Genomic DNA, 14,780 nt, shown 5'->3' on the forward strand with positions numbered 1-14,780 from the left:
TCCCACACCTTTCAGCCTTTTCTTTCTGTTACAATAATACATTCACTGGGTTACAGTTCACTGGGTTACAGGGTTACAGAGTATTTAAGATGTCAATTAACCCTTTATGCCCTTTATGACAGCACTTCCTGCAACCTTAGTCTTAACACGGGTAGCTTACATATGGAGTCCCATGCCTAAGGCGGTGCTGTGTGTGGTGAGAAACTCCTACCAAACCCAGACTGTGAATGAGGGATAGAGATATTTACAGGTTGCTGTTGGCATGGCAACAAAAAAACTGCTCTCATCCATAAAAAAAAGTAGCTGCCATATTCTGAGCAACAAGAGAGAAATGAACACAACATTCCTCTTTGAAATGGAGGGCACACCTATTGCTGAATAAATTATTATATGTGCAAACCAGATTAGTGTTAGACTGTATTATATATGGTGCCAAAGTATCTTATCTCTGCTAATAATAATGTAAAACTAAAAATAACAGCCCAGTATGAATGAGTGAAGTAATAGTGGCGTGTGAATGTACCACTACAGTGGGCATATCCACAGTAGTGTATGACTGCAGAGCGGCTCACAGTGCCGTGGTCTATCTATGGTTATTTTCACCTCCTCCTCTATGCTTGGGCTCTAATCACGACACAATGGGAGTTACAGTTTTTTACGATTGCTTACACACTAAAATTAAACTTTTCCCACAATTAGCAAAACCTTACACTCAAGGAGCAAAGCACAAGGCTAGATTTGCACAACTGTAAGCACATTGTCAGCTTCACACTATTTGCAAAACACTATTTGCAAAACATTACACACAGTGATTTGCAAAACACTAAACACACTTGTATACATCAGACACAGAAGTATATCATGATGTCACTTCCTTGCAATTCCAAAGCACTGACTGTCAAATTACCACACCTATGAGCCAATCTGTTAAACACAGCCATCAGGTGCACAAACACATGATTGCTAAATTGTAGACACACCAATCAGGTTTAAGCACTATAAAAATGCAGCAGGTAGGTTCACCTGCCTTCAACCAAAATGGAAGGAGTCAGAAGAAGAGTGAGGGTGAGAGGAGGAGTACACAGAGGAAGAGAAGGAGGTAGAGGAAGAGGCAGAGACCGAGCCAGAGGTCGAGGAAGACCTGAAGCAGGAGGAGATCGTGCACAAAGAAGAAGAGGACCAAACTTATCAAATGACATTCGTGCAACACTCGTGGACCATGTTGTGAACCACGGATTGACGCTGAGGGAGGCTGGACTGAGAGTTCAGCCAAATCTTAGCAGATATACAGGTAAAAGAAGATCTGTCTACAGTTACAGTAATCAGCCGCTTATTGTATGCACCATATCAGCACTTGTGATACCCCTTCCTGTGACATTGTACAGTAAGTTACATGTATTATTCTCTACATAGGATTGAGGGTCGGGAACGACAAGGAGGAAGGGGGCCCATATTCACGCAAGAACAAGAGAGAGAGATAATAAACATGGTTTTGGCCAATAATGCTATCAGGCTCAGAGAACTACAAGCCAACATTATCAGTGACCATGCCATTTTCAATAATGTCCATCAGGTCTCTCAATCAATACTGGCACACATCCTGAAAAGACATCAGGTTCAAATGAAACAACTTTATCAAGTGCCTTTTGAGCGGAATTCAGAGAGGGTCAAACGGCTGCGGCATGAGTATGTGGAGGTTTGTATTGTTCACTTTAGCACTGTGATGTTGCATACTGCACACATGACTTTTTTACATTGACTGTATACTAGACCTATCCTGAACTACACAATCTTGTCTTTCACTGTATTTCAGAGAGTTTTGCAGATGGATGCTGAGGAAATCCTGCATGAATTCATATACAGTGGGGAGAACAAGTATTTGATACACTGCCGATTTTGCAGGTTTTCCTACTTACAAAGCATGTAGAGGTCTGTAATTTTTATCATAGGTACACTTCAACTGTGAGAGACGGAATCTAAAACAAAAATTCAGAAAATCATATTGTATGATTTTTAAGTAATTAATTTGCATTTTATTGCATGACATAAGTATTTGATACATCAGAAAAACTTAACTTAATATTTGGTACAGAAACCTTTGTTTGCAATTACAGAGATCATACGTTTCCTGTAGGTCTTGACCAGGTTTGCACACACTGCAGCAGGGATTTTGGCCCACTCCTCCATACAGACCTTCTCCAGATCCTTCAGGTTTTGGGAATGTCGCTGGGCAATACGGACTTTCAGCTCCCTCCAAAGATGTTCTATTGGGTTCAGGTCTGGAGACTGGCTAGGCCACTCCAGGACCTTGAGATGCTTCTTACGGAGCCACTCCTTAGTTGCCCTGGCTGTGTGTTTCGGGTCGTTGTCATGCTGGAAGAGCCAGCCACGACCCATCTTCAATGCTCTTACTGAGGGAAGGAGGTTGTTGGCCAAGATCTCGCGATACATGGCCCCATCCATCCTCCCCTCAATACGGTGCAGTCGTCCTGTCCCCTTTGCAGAAAATCATCCCCAAAGAATGATGTTTCCACCTCCATGCTTCACGGTTGGGATGGTGTTCTTGGGGTTGTACTCATCCTTCTTCTTCCTCCAAACACGGCGAGTGGAGTTTAGACCAAAAAGCTCTATTTTTGTCTCATCAGACCACATTACCTTCTCCCATTCCTCCTCTGGATCATCCAGATGGTCATTGGCAAACTTCAGACGGGCCTGGACATGTGCTGGCTTGAGCAGGGGGACCTTGCGTGCGCTGCAGGATTTTAATCCATGACGGCGTAGTGTGTTACTAATGGTTTTCTTTGAGACTGTGGTCCCAGCTCTCTTCAGGTCATTGACCAGGTCCTGCCGTGTAGTTCTGGGCTGATCCCTTACCTTCCTCATGATCATTAATGCCCCACGAGGTGAGATCTTGCATGGAGCCCCAGACCGAGGGTGATTGACCGTCATCTTCAACTTCTTCCATTTTCGAATAATTGCGCCAACAGTTGTTGCCTTCTCACCAAGCTGCTTGCCTATTGTCCTGTAGCCCATCCCATCCTTGTGCAGGTCTACAATTTTATCCCTGATGTCCTTACACAGCTCTCTGGTCTTGGCCATTGTGGAGAGGTTGGAGTCTGTTTGATTGAGTGTGTGGACAGGTGTCTTTTATACAGGTAATGAGTTCAAACAGGTGCAGTTAATACAGGTAATGAGTGGAGAACAGGAGGGCTTCTTAAAGAAAAACTAACAGGGCTGTGAGAGCCGGAATTCTTACTGGTTGGTAAGTGATCAAATACTTATGTCATGCAATAAAATGCAAATTAATTACTTAAAAATCATACAATGTGATTTTCTGGATTTTTGTTTTAGATTCCGTCTCTCACAGTTGAAGTGTACCTATGATAAAATATTACAGACCTCTACATGCTTTGTAAGTAGGAAAACCTGCAAAATCGGCAGTGTATCAAATACTTGTTCTCCCCACTGTATATTGATGAGGCAGGGTTCAACCTCACAAAAGCAAGAAGGAGAGTTAGAAATATCATTGGCCACAGGGCTATAATCAATGTCCCAGGGCAACGTGGGGGTAACATCACCCTTTGCGCTGCAATTTCACAGCATGGGGTTCTCCTCCATCATGCCAAAATCGGCCCTTACAACACACCTCACATTCTCGCATTTTTGGACCGATTGCACCACATCGTCACAGCAGGTAATGAAATGCACCAGATGCAATACACTGTCATCTGGGACAATGTGTCATTCCACCGCTCTGCTTTGGTCCAGAACTGGTTTCAACACCATCCACAGTTGACAGTACTATACCTTCCACCATACTCTCAGTTTCTAAACCCTATCGAATAGTTTTTCTCTGCATGGCGGTGGAAGGTTTACGATCTCCAGCCCCAGGCTCAGGTACCCCTCATTCAGGCCATGGAGGACGCCTGTGACCAAGTCGACGCCGCAGCTGTGCAAGGATGGATTCGACATTCAAGACGGTTCTTCCCGCGTTGTCTTGCTAATGAGGATATTGCTTGTGATGTTGATGAAATTCTCTGGCCAGATCCAGCTAGGCGAAGAGATAATGTATACTATGTTTACTGTAGTATTTTCTGTACAATATTGTCATTTTTTTTCAGATTATTTTTTATGTTTGTTGTTGTTGTTATTTACTGTAATTGTAACCTGTACTGGATACAGTATTTTACGTTTGTCTGTTGTTTGCTGAGCTAACAGTGTTATGCACACTACTGTAGTAAACTGGGACATGTTTTGTTGTGATTCTCCATGTTGACATGTTGACTGATTTGGGTATATGGAGAGAAATAAATGATATTTTCCTCAGTCTGCAGCATTGGTCTTGTGTAGTGTTTGTATAGTTGCACTTTCTCTGTGTACTTCATTTACAGTACTCTAATCACTGAGAATTAGACTTGCTAAAAGTGTTTTAGGTTAGCAACAGCAGTGTGTAACTGGTTCAAAAAGATTGAAGTCATATGAAATGTGTGTGTTTTGTATGGTAACAAAATATTGTTTTTATGAAGTCGTGTATAGTTTTGACAAAAGTGTTCCATTTTGCAAATGATCTGAAGTGTTGTGCTACTTTGGTGTAGGGTTGTACTAATTGTGTGTAGTGTTTTGATACTGGCCCTGTTTTCAAAATTGTGCTTAAACAATTGAAAAAAACTGTAAACAAAGTTACATCCCCACACACTGAGGACTGCTGGATTCTCTAAGCACTGCCCAGGCTGTTCTGCTGTGTTCACGTCATGTTGGAAACTCGGAACTACCGAGTTAAAATGAACGTAAGTTATTTGCATAGAGCTTCATATTGGTTGATTCTGATACTTCCCATGTGGGAAACTTGGGTATCATCATTCTACAATTAGTAAGCAAGTCGGAAATGTCTGAGTTTCCGAGTTTCCGACATGACTTGAACGCGGCATTAGACATACAGAAGGAGAGCAAGAGAGAGAACTGGGGGATATAGACAGAGAGAGACAGCATGAAAGAGAGAGAGAGATTCTATACAATCCCATCAACTGTCTGAAATTAAGATTACACTAGGCCCGTGCTACAAAACTGTTTAAAACCACAATTCCCTTTAGTCAGTATCTGTCTCCTTCCTTCCCCTCCTGGGCTATCCTGTATAACTATCTCTGTGTTTACACCAACTGAAAACAGGTTCCTTTCTGCCCATAAACCACCATGCATTCCCCACCCCTACCCCCACCTACTAATTTAGCCCCCCACAGTGAAACTTGGCACACCCCAGGAGCAGCTGCAGAGAGGCCTCCAACGTACACGCTCTGGAAACACACCCCCACCACACAGGCGGGGTACCGGGGGGCATTGGGCATTGTGGTTTTGTACTCTCTCTGTGTGTGTGTGTGTGTGTGTGTGTGTGTGTGTGTGTGTGTGTGTGTGTGTGTGTGTGTGTGTGTGTGTGTGTGTGTGTGTGTGTGTGTATGTGTGTGTGTGTGTGTGTGTGTGTGTGTGTGTGTGTGTGTGTGTGTGTGTGTGTGTGTGTGTGTGTGTGTGTGTGTGTGTGTGTGTGTGTGTGTGCGTGCGTGCGTGTGTGTGTGTGTGTGTGTGTGTATGTAAGAGAGGGAAAGAGAGACAGAGAGAGACAGAGAGAGAGAGAGAGAGAGAGAGAGAGAGAGAGAGAGAGAGAGAGAGAGAGAGAGAGAGAGAGAGAGAGAGAGAGAGAGAGAGAGAGAGAGAGAGAGAGAGAGAGAGAGAGAGAGAGAGAGAGAGAGAGAGAGAGAGAGAGAGAGAGAGAGCAAGAGAGAGAGCGAGAGGTAGAGAGAGAGAGGGAGAGAGAGAGCAAGAGAGAGAGCGAGAGGTAGAGAGAGAGAGGGAGAGAGAGAGGGGGAGCAGGTTTAGGAGTACCTAATCTCTGTATCTTGTATGTATTTATTTGGGTGGCACATGGCGTAGGCCTGAAGCAGACAGAGAGAGAGAATGAAGAAGAGAGAGAGAGATCTGAGGACTGATAGCACATGACCGTTAAATCGACTTATACACTATCTACCACTCAGCAAGGGAACAGTAAGGATGACATACCACTGGCTGAAAGACAAGAGAACACACACACACACAAACCCCCTCCACACTCACGTTGATACACATGGACCTTTCTCGCATCTAATTGCACCTCAACTTCACTATTTGACTTTCTACTTCCCACTTTAATTCATGCTGTAACTACTGCCTTGTGTTTGCTTATGTTTTTATGTTTGTTGTGTAGTTTTGCACAGGTGGGGGTTGGACATGGGTGAGTCCCCTGCTGTGTCCCATCAATAATTACATATGTGATATTCAGGAATACTCTCATTTAGTAGGACTGGAAATCCCACATAGTCCTCTATAACATAATTTGCATACTCTTCTCACTCATGCATGGAGTAGAAAATAGTTTCCTGCCCAGGCTCCAACCTTGTATTACTGTAGATCAAGTTACTGTACATTTCCAAACTTGGCCCTCACAGATTTGTTCCTTGGACATCAATCTGTGTCAAAATAAAAGGCTGTGGCCCAAAAGCAATGTAACAGTGATAAAGTGTTGAAAACGGGGACATTTAAGAACTATAACATGACATAATGAAATGTAAAGTGTAGATTGATTCCTGTGGGTAATAAATGTTGTTGCTCGAAAATCTATCACATCATCCATAACAAACACACACAAAAAAAGGCAAACTAAACTAAATCTCAGACTCTAGATGCACCTGCCAAGAGGCTTTATCATGAAAACGATCTAGCCTATAGGAAATAAGTGTTTAATTAAGCAGAAAAATAAAGGCTATGCATCTACACAGGTAACACACCTGAGAAAGAATGGTTGAATAATCCACACCTCAATCCAATAATCAAGATTTTAGTGGTACTGATATTTAAATCTAATTATTGTAATTTGAGTCTTTTGTTCACACTAATCTCAAGGGTCCTTGGAGAGCTTGACCCAACACCATAGTGGGGGTTGGTGTGATTCCCTGAAGGCATCATTTAAAATGGTGGCATTCTCAACTGACAATGAACACACACAAAACCTCTACTATCCTGTGCCTAAAGGGTGTATGTATTCATAACCTTTGGTCAGTCATCCTAGTCAATCACTGTATCAGAATGTCTATCCATCCATCTCCAACCCTAAGTATAGCCTAGCTAAATACATTATTTACCATTTCACCTTAGATTAACACAGGATTAACAAAATCCAAATCAATGTCTATTGCATGAGATGATCAAATGGTGAACTCATTCAAATGTAAATCCTAAACAGAAGTGGTTTTAACTTTAATGGAGGGAGGATGCTGCTATACTGCTGCTGGATAGCCTACTCTTTTGTTCCCGCCTGAGACCCTCATAGGGACAAAATAGGCACGGTTACTGCTCTCATGTCAAACACTGTAAAATGCAATCCACTATTATTTATTTATAAGCAAACACTAAAATTGAACATTTCATGAATGTGAATAAATGCACTACGGGGGATAAGTTCTAAAAAGACATGCAATGTAGTGTACCAGAGCAGGGAGTGCCTGTGGACCGATCCGCATCTATCCTGCACAGGACAATGCCAAGTGGTGGGGTGCACACATATCCTACTGTAACTATAGCTACCCGGATTGCCACTGAGCATAGTTTTGCTTTTCATAGCATGGGCACGAATCTTGTCAATATAAATGAATGTTTGTCAATTAGTACAAGACATTCAAACGAATAAATTACAATACATTTAGTCTAGGATGTTCAAGGCTTGTGGTGCGCAATTAGCCCTCCCAATGAAAAATGTGATGGCTTTTGTGGATTTATGCTATCATACGAGGTAAAGGTGAACATTATCAAATATTTTGATAATCTATAAACCCTCACCTCCCCCTTCCATACAATGCCCTCCTCCAAGGCACACACCAACCACCCCGACATCCCCCATTTGGGCACGCCGCTGGCACCCAATGTATGCGCGCGCACTCAATTGTCCTACATTGTAGGAGTCTGTACCAGACATAGGCTACTAGACATAGGCCTACTTTTTATCATTGCTTTTGAATGGGCTATTAACTCATAAATACTGCTTAGTAGCATAACGATCCGTTGACAGGACATTAACCGAGTCATTCGCGAGACGAGCACAGAATGATACCCCACACTGGCGATTTTGCCTCTTTATGCACCGGCGTTGCTATGGCAGCTGATGGGGATGGGAATATGACTGCTCTGTTAAGAGGATGAGAGTCGGAATAGGTTAGAGTCTGTGAATAGGTTAGGGTGAAGAGGGAAAGCCAAACGCTGAAAAGTTATAATCAAATAGGCTATGACAGGTACATATGGTTGTGGTGAAATCAAATAACCTAGGTTTAACTGATGGTATGGGACGTCTCATGCGCCCGCGCTCGCGCGCGCACACACACACACAAACACGCACACTTTACCGTTGACTTGACCGGGACATATAGGACGGGCTTCCCTGATGGTCCTTTCTTGTGCTCCCCGAGGATGTTGCTCCCGACCTGAAACCCTTTCGACTTCACCCAGAATTTGAATTTGGCATTTATGTGACTATTGTCGACATACATGCTGTCCGACTCTTCGTTTTGCAACAATGTCTGCATGATTTTGTTGTATTTTCGCCGGGTGACGGTCTTTGTTTTACCCGAGTCCCCATATGTCCGGAGGCACCAGTCCTGAAATTCACTGAACATCTCCGCCTCTAAAACGACCGGTCTCTGGCTCCTTTTCGTTATATCAGTGCATGATGATTTTTTTGTTGCCATAGCGTTCGCTCTTATAACCCGTTTGTCCCTTCAAATAATAGGCTATAATAGCTCGGCTACTAAGATGCAGGTTCCCCCCTCCTCTCCCCGTCCCGCGTCGAGGAGGATGATTCTGCAAATGGGATGGCTTTCTCCCTTTCCTTCAACTGGATTAAAGGCGTAGGAAACTGATTCGGGTAGCAGCCGCACACCTGTTTGCAGAGACGCTTTGCCTGCTGTCCCGAACGGCTACGGCAAAATGTCACTTGCGCACATATTCCCATGAGGAACTGAGGGAGGGGGCTGTCCTATAGAGCGGGTATTTCCCACCTGTGCGTAAACGGTCTCTTCACTGGAAGCTGAGATATGGAGAAAAAACCCACAGTGCTCACCAAACAACAAAGAACCCAGGCGAAGCATGGATGAGGGAAAAAAACGTTGAACTGTGGTTTTTTAATTACCTACTTTTAGACACTTAGACAAGTGAAAATCATGAAAATTCTCAAACTCGGTATTGAGCCATGTAGGCTATCCGAGCATCACAACCAGTCATGCGCACCGGGGATTGTTTCCCTGCTTCCCACCTGTTTGAATGGGACCTGCGCGTGCACCATCCCGAACCGCCTAGTACGTTCCGTAGAAATTCTATTCTCAAAGAAGCACTAGGATATAAAGGAAACCTGTAAAACCAAGCGTATTAGGTTAATTTAAATGCGTTATCTGTAAGGAATGGGAAATTACAAGGCGCATTATAGGCAGCAGCCTAATCGTAGAGTGAAAATTTCCGATATACCTACGACGCCTGTGCTTCAATGAAGAGCTATGATTCTTTGAAGATTTTCCTCAAACATGATTAAGACATATTATATATAACTATATATATTATTTGGTGGTCATAAGAAAGCAGTCTCTTGTCTTCACTCATAAAAAGAGACTGACATCAGGTCCGGTCTGGACAGAAGACTGAATTGTAGGCCTATAGGAAATATAAATTATAACTATTGCACATATCCTACAGCGAGAGATGCACAAGCATGTAAAGTATCAACTCTGTCTGTCAATGTGCTATTCCACCCACATTGACCCAAACAAAATCCATGGAGTTCAATAGACTCAGATCTGAGGTAAAATGCTCTTAATGCTTTCTCTATGTTTTGGCTTTCACCTGCCTAGTGTCCTATGTTGTTCCAGTGTGTTCGCTGTGTCCATATGTGTGTGAGTTCTCCTGGCCTTGCTAGGACTGCTGCTGGTGGTGACTGCTGCTGTTGCCATGACAGCAGGGCAGCAGAGGTGGGATGCCCCATCCTCATCTCTCCATCCTCCCTCCCTGACTCACACCACCACACAACGGAATTCTGGACAATAGTACCACCCCTCTGCTCTCGCCTCCTTATCCTAACACTGAATAATGAACAGCTTCAACACAATCAATATGTCCCTGACCAAATAAAAATATGTGTGTGTGTGTGTGTGAGAGAGAGAGAGAGAGAGAGAGAGAGAGAGAGAGAGAGAGAGAGAGAGAGAGAGAGAGAGAGAGAGAGAGAGAGAGAGAGAGAGAGAGAGAGAGAGAGAGAAAATTACCCAGCCACATACAGATGAGGCTATTTCTTTTAGTTTCATCATGTGGTATTATTTTGATACATATCTCTCTGGCAAGACTGGCCTGCATTAGTAATTGGTGAGTGGATTAGCCAGCCCACTGAACGGCCTGGCTCAAGGCTACATAAGTCCCAGCATCTGCTAGGGACATGGTTTGAGATGCAGCCAGAGTAGGAATGTTTGGTTGTTTTCAGTTTCACCGTTTTTCTTGTTTGCTGACTCTTGATGCCACGGGAACACTGATGTAAACGCTGCTCAATCTGATAAATCACATAACCAAAGGAACAAGTGCGTGAGGGTTTGGTATATGAATTCAAATGAATTTGGATCAAACATAGACACACCATCACTGAGCACAGACATAGGCATGCATACATGACACAAACACACACGCACGTGTGCACACAAGACAAGACCTCTGACTGAGAGGACCTTTAACCTGGTCCAGTGTACCACTGCAACCCCTTCCACAATCAGATGAGGTTCAGCTGGTGGGAAGTCACACTTTCTCACTCCTAATGAGGCGATATAGTGCTGGAATGATTGCCACCATCCCCCACTACAATGATTCTCCACACAGGGGTGGCCTGGGGTGACTCTGGTGCTGACAGGCTGAGGCTTGCAGTGCAACAGCTCTAGCTTACAGTGTGTCAGGCAGCGAGAGAGAGAGAGAGAGAGAGAGAGAGAGAGAGAGAGAGAGAGAGAGAGAGAGAGAGAGAGAGAGAGAGAGAGAGAGAGAGAGAGAGAGAGAACGAGAACGAGAACGAGAGAGGAGAGAGAGTGTGACTGAGATGGACGGAGACAGAGAGAGTGAGGCTGAATGAGAGAATAAGAGGCTGGCGTAATGAATGGGAATGGTGCTGAATCAGTCTCAGTTAGAATGACAAGTTAACCTTCCACTGCGCACTGATCCCAAAGATACTGATAACTGCACCTTGCCGATCCTCTCCATATGATACTCTACTTTCAGAGAGACAATCTGTTGACTGCTGCCACCTGGAGGTCATTCCTCCGAACTCCTGCTTTCAGTTTGGTGTGAGAGATTGGGTTACCTGCTTATTCAAGCACTGTATCACCTAGTCATTCAAGGGTTTTCCTTTATTTTTACTATTTTCTACATTGTAGAATAATAGTGAAGACATCAAAACTATGAAATAATACATATGGAATCATGTAGTAACCAAAAAATATATTTTATATTTGAGATTCTTCAAATAGCCACCATTTGCCTGCATGACAGCTTTGCACACTCTTGGCCTTCTCTCAACCAGCTTCATGAGGTAGTCACCTGGAATGCATTTAAACTAACAGGTGCGCCTTCTTAAAAGTTAATTTGTGGAATTTCTTTCCTTCTTAATGCATTTGAGCCAATCAGCTGAGTTGTGACAAGGTAGGGGGTGGGGTATACAGAATATAGCCCTATTTTGTAAAAGACCAAGTCCATATTATGGCAAGAACCGCTCAAATAAGCAAATAGAAATGACAGTCCATCATTACTTTAAGACATGAAGGTCAGTCAATACGGTAAATGTCAAGAAAAAGTGTATTCAAGTGCAGTGCAGTTGCAAAAAACATCAAGCGTTATGATGAAACTGGCTCTCATGAGGACTGCTGCAGAAGATAAGTTCATTAGAGTTACCAGCCTCAGAAATTGCAGCCCAAATAAATGCTTCACAGAGTTCAAGTAACAGAACACAATCTCAACATCAACTGTTCAGAGGAGACTGTGTGAATCATGGTCGAATTGCTGCAAAGAAACCACTACTAAAGGACACCAATAAGAAGAAGAGACTTGCTTGGGCCAAGAAACACGAGCAATGGACATTAGACCGGTGGAAATTTGTCCTTTGGTCTGGAGTCCAAATTGGAGATTTTTGGTTCCAACCACTGTGTCTTTGTGAGATGTGGTGTGGGTGAACGGATGATCTCCGCATCTGTATTTCCCACCGTAAAGCATGGAGGAGGAGGTGTTATGGTGTGGGGGTGCTTTGCTGGTGACACTGTCTGTGATTTATTTAGAATTCAAGGCACACTTAACCAGCATGGCTACCACAGCATTCTGCAGCGATACGCCATCCCATCTGGTTTGGCCTTAGTGGGACTATCATTTGTTTTTCAACAGGACAATGACCCAACACACCTCCAGGCTGTGTAAGGGCTATTTTACAAAAAAGGAGAGTGATGGAGTGCTGAATCAGATGACCTGGCCTCCACAATCCCCTGACCTCAACCCAATTGAGATGGTTTGGGATGAGTCGGACCGCAGAGTGAAGGAAAAGCAGCCAACAAGTGCTCAGCATATGTGGGAACTCTTTCAAGACTGTTGGAAAAGCATTACAGGTGAAACTGGTCATCAATCAATCAATCAATTTTATTTTATATAGCCCTTCGTACATCAGCTAATATCTCGAAGTGCTGTACAGAAACCCAGCCTAAAACCCCAAACAGCTAGTAATGCAGGTGTAGAAGCACGGTGGCTAGGAAAAACTCCCTAGAAAGGCCAAAACCTAGGAAGAAACCTAGAGAGGAACCAGGCTATGAGGGGTGGCCAGTCCTCTTCTGGCTGTGCCGGGTGGAGATTATAACAGAACCATGCCAAGATGTTCAAAAATGTTCATAAGTGACAAGCATGGTCAAATAATAATCAGGAATAAATCTCAGTTGGCTTTTCATAGCCGATCATTAAGAGTTGAAAACAGCAGGTCTGGGACAGGTAGGGGTTCCATAACCGCAGGCAGAACAGTTGAAACTGGAATAGCAGCAAGGCCAGGCGGACTGGGGACAGCAAGGAGTCACCACGGCCGGTAGTCCCGACGTATGGTCCTAGGGCTCAGGTCTCTCAGTTGGCTTTTCATAGCCGATCATTAAGAGTTGAAAACAGCAGGTCTGGGACAGGTAGGGGTTTCGTAACCGCAGGCAGAACAGTTGAAACTGGAATAGCAGCAAGGCCAGGCGGACTGGGGACAGCAAGGTGTCAGCATGCCCGGTAGTCCTGACGTATGGTCCTAGGGCTCAGGTTCTCAGAGAGAAAGAGAGAACGAGAGAATTAGAGAGAGCATACTTAAATTCACACAGGACACTGGATAAGACAGGAGAAGTACTCCAGGTATAACCAACTAACCCCAGCCCCCCGACACATAAACTACTGCAGCATAAATACTGGAGGCTGAGACAGGAGCGGTCCGGAGACACTGTGGCCCCATCCGAAGAAACCCCCGGACAGGGCCAAACAGGAAGGATATAACCCCACCCACTCTGCCAAGGCACAGCCCCCGCACCACTAGAGGGATATCCTCAACCACCAACTTACAATCCTGAGACAAGGCCGAGTATAGCCCACAGAGGTCTCCACCACAGCACAAACCAAGGGGGGGCGCCAACCCAGACGGGAAGATCACGTCAGTAACTCAACCCACTCAAGTGACGCACCCCTCCTAGGGACGGCATGAAAGAGCACCAGCAAGCCAGTGACTCAGCCCCTGTAACAGGGTTAGAGGCAGAGAACCCCAGTGGAGAGAGGGGAACCGGCCTGGCAGAGACAGCAAGGGCTGTTCGTTGCTCCAGAGCCTTTCCGTTCACCTTCACACTCCTGGGCCAGACTACACTCAATCATATGACCTACTGAAGAGATAAGTCTTCAGTAAAGACTTAAAGGTTGAGACCGAGTCTGCGTCTCTCACATGGGTAGGCAGACTGTTCCATAAAAATGGAGATCTATAGGAGAAAGCCCTGCCTCCCGCTGTTTGCTTAGAAATTCTAGGGACAATTAGGAGGCCTGCGTCTTGTGACCGTAGCGTACGTATTGGTATGTACGGCAGGACCAACTCGGAAAGATAGGTAGGAGCAAGCCCATGTAACGCTTTATAGGTTAACAGTAAAACCTTGAAATCAGCCCTTGCCTTAACAGGAAGCCAGTGTAGGGAAGCTAGCATCAAGGCAAAGGGTGGCTATTTGAAGAATCTCAAATCTCAAATATATTTTGATTTGTTTAACACTTCTTTGGTTACTACATGATTCCATATGTGTTATTTAATAGTTTTGATGTCTTCACTATTATTCTACAATGTAGAAAAAATTAAAAATAAAGAAAAACTCTTGAATGAGTAGGTGTTCTAAAACTTTTGACCCATAGTGTATATATTTCATCTAAATGACTTTTGATTAGACATTTGGAACTAAGAAACAAAGACATTTGGAACAAAGAAACACATTTATATTGTACTATGTGTAATTTGATTCCGATAATATGGATGTATCCATGCATATGTTGAGTCTGTTGTTGAAATAGAGAGAGACAGAGAGAGCCTGGGTGCTGAGACACATGCTATCACTGTTTCTTTATGCTTATTCAGGCATGGTATCATTGTAACGATCTCGGTTCGACAGATGCTGGGAGACGGGAAGCAAGTACAGGGTGATGATTTAATAAATAAAAGACAT

At 44.0% G+C, this 14,780-nt stretch overlaps 1 protein-coding gene across 1 annotated transcript in view; it reads right to left on the reverse strand.

Moving 5' to 3' along the window:
- LOC311147794 (nucleolar protein 4-like) overlaps positions 1-8,762 on the reverse strand; it is a gene marked incomplete at both ends in the record, with an annotated part of 34,695 nt that extends 25,933 nt beyond the window's left edge. Inside the window, one exon of the mRNA XM_084184575.1 lies at positions 8,421-8,762. Coding sequence (XP_084040701.1) covers positions 8,421-8,762 — 342 coding nt within the window. The remainder of the gene's footprint in view (positions 1-8,420) is intronic.
- Positions 8,763-14,780: the final 6,018 nt, after the last annotated feature.

The sequence above is a fragment of the Coregonus lavaretus genome (assembly GCF_964263955.1).
Source record: "Coregonus lavaretus genome assembly, chromosome: 20".
Lineage (NCBI taxonomy): Eukaryota > Metazoa > Chordata > Actinopteri > Salmoniformes > Salmonidae > Coregonus > Coregonus lavaretus.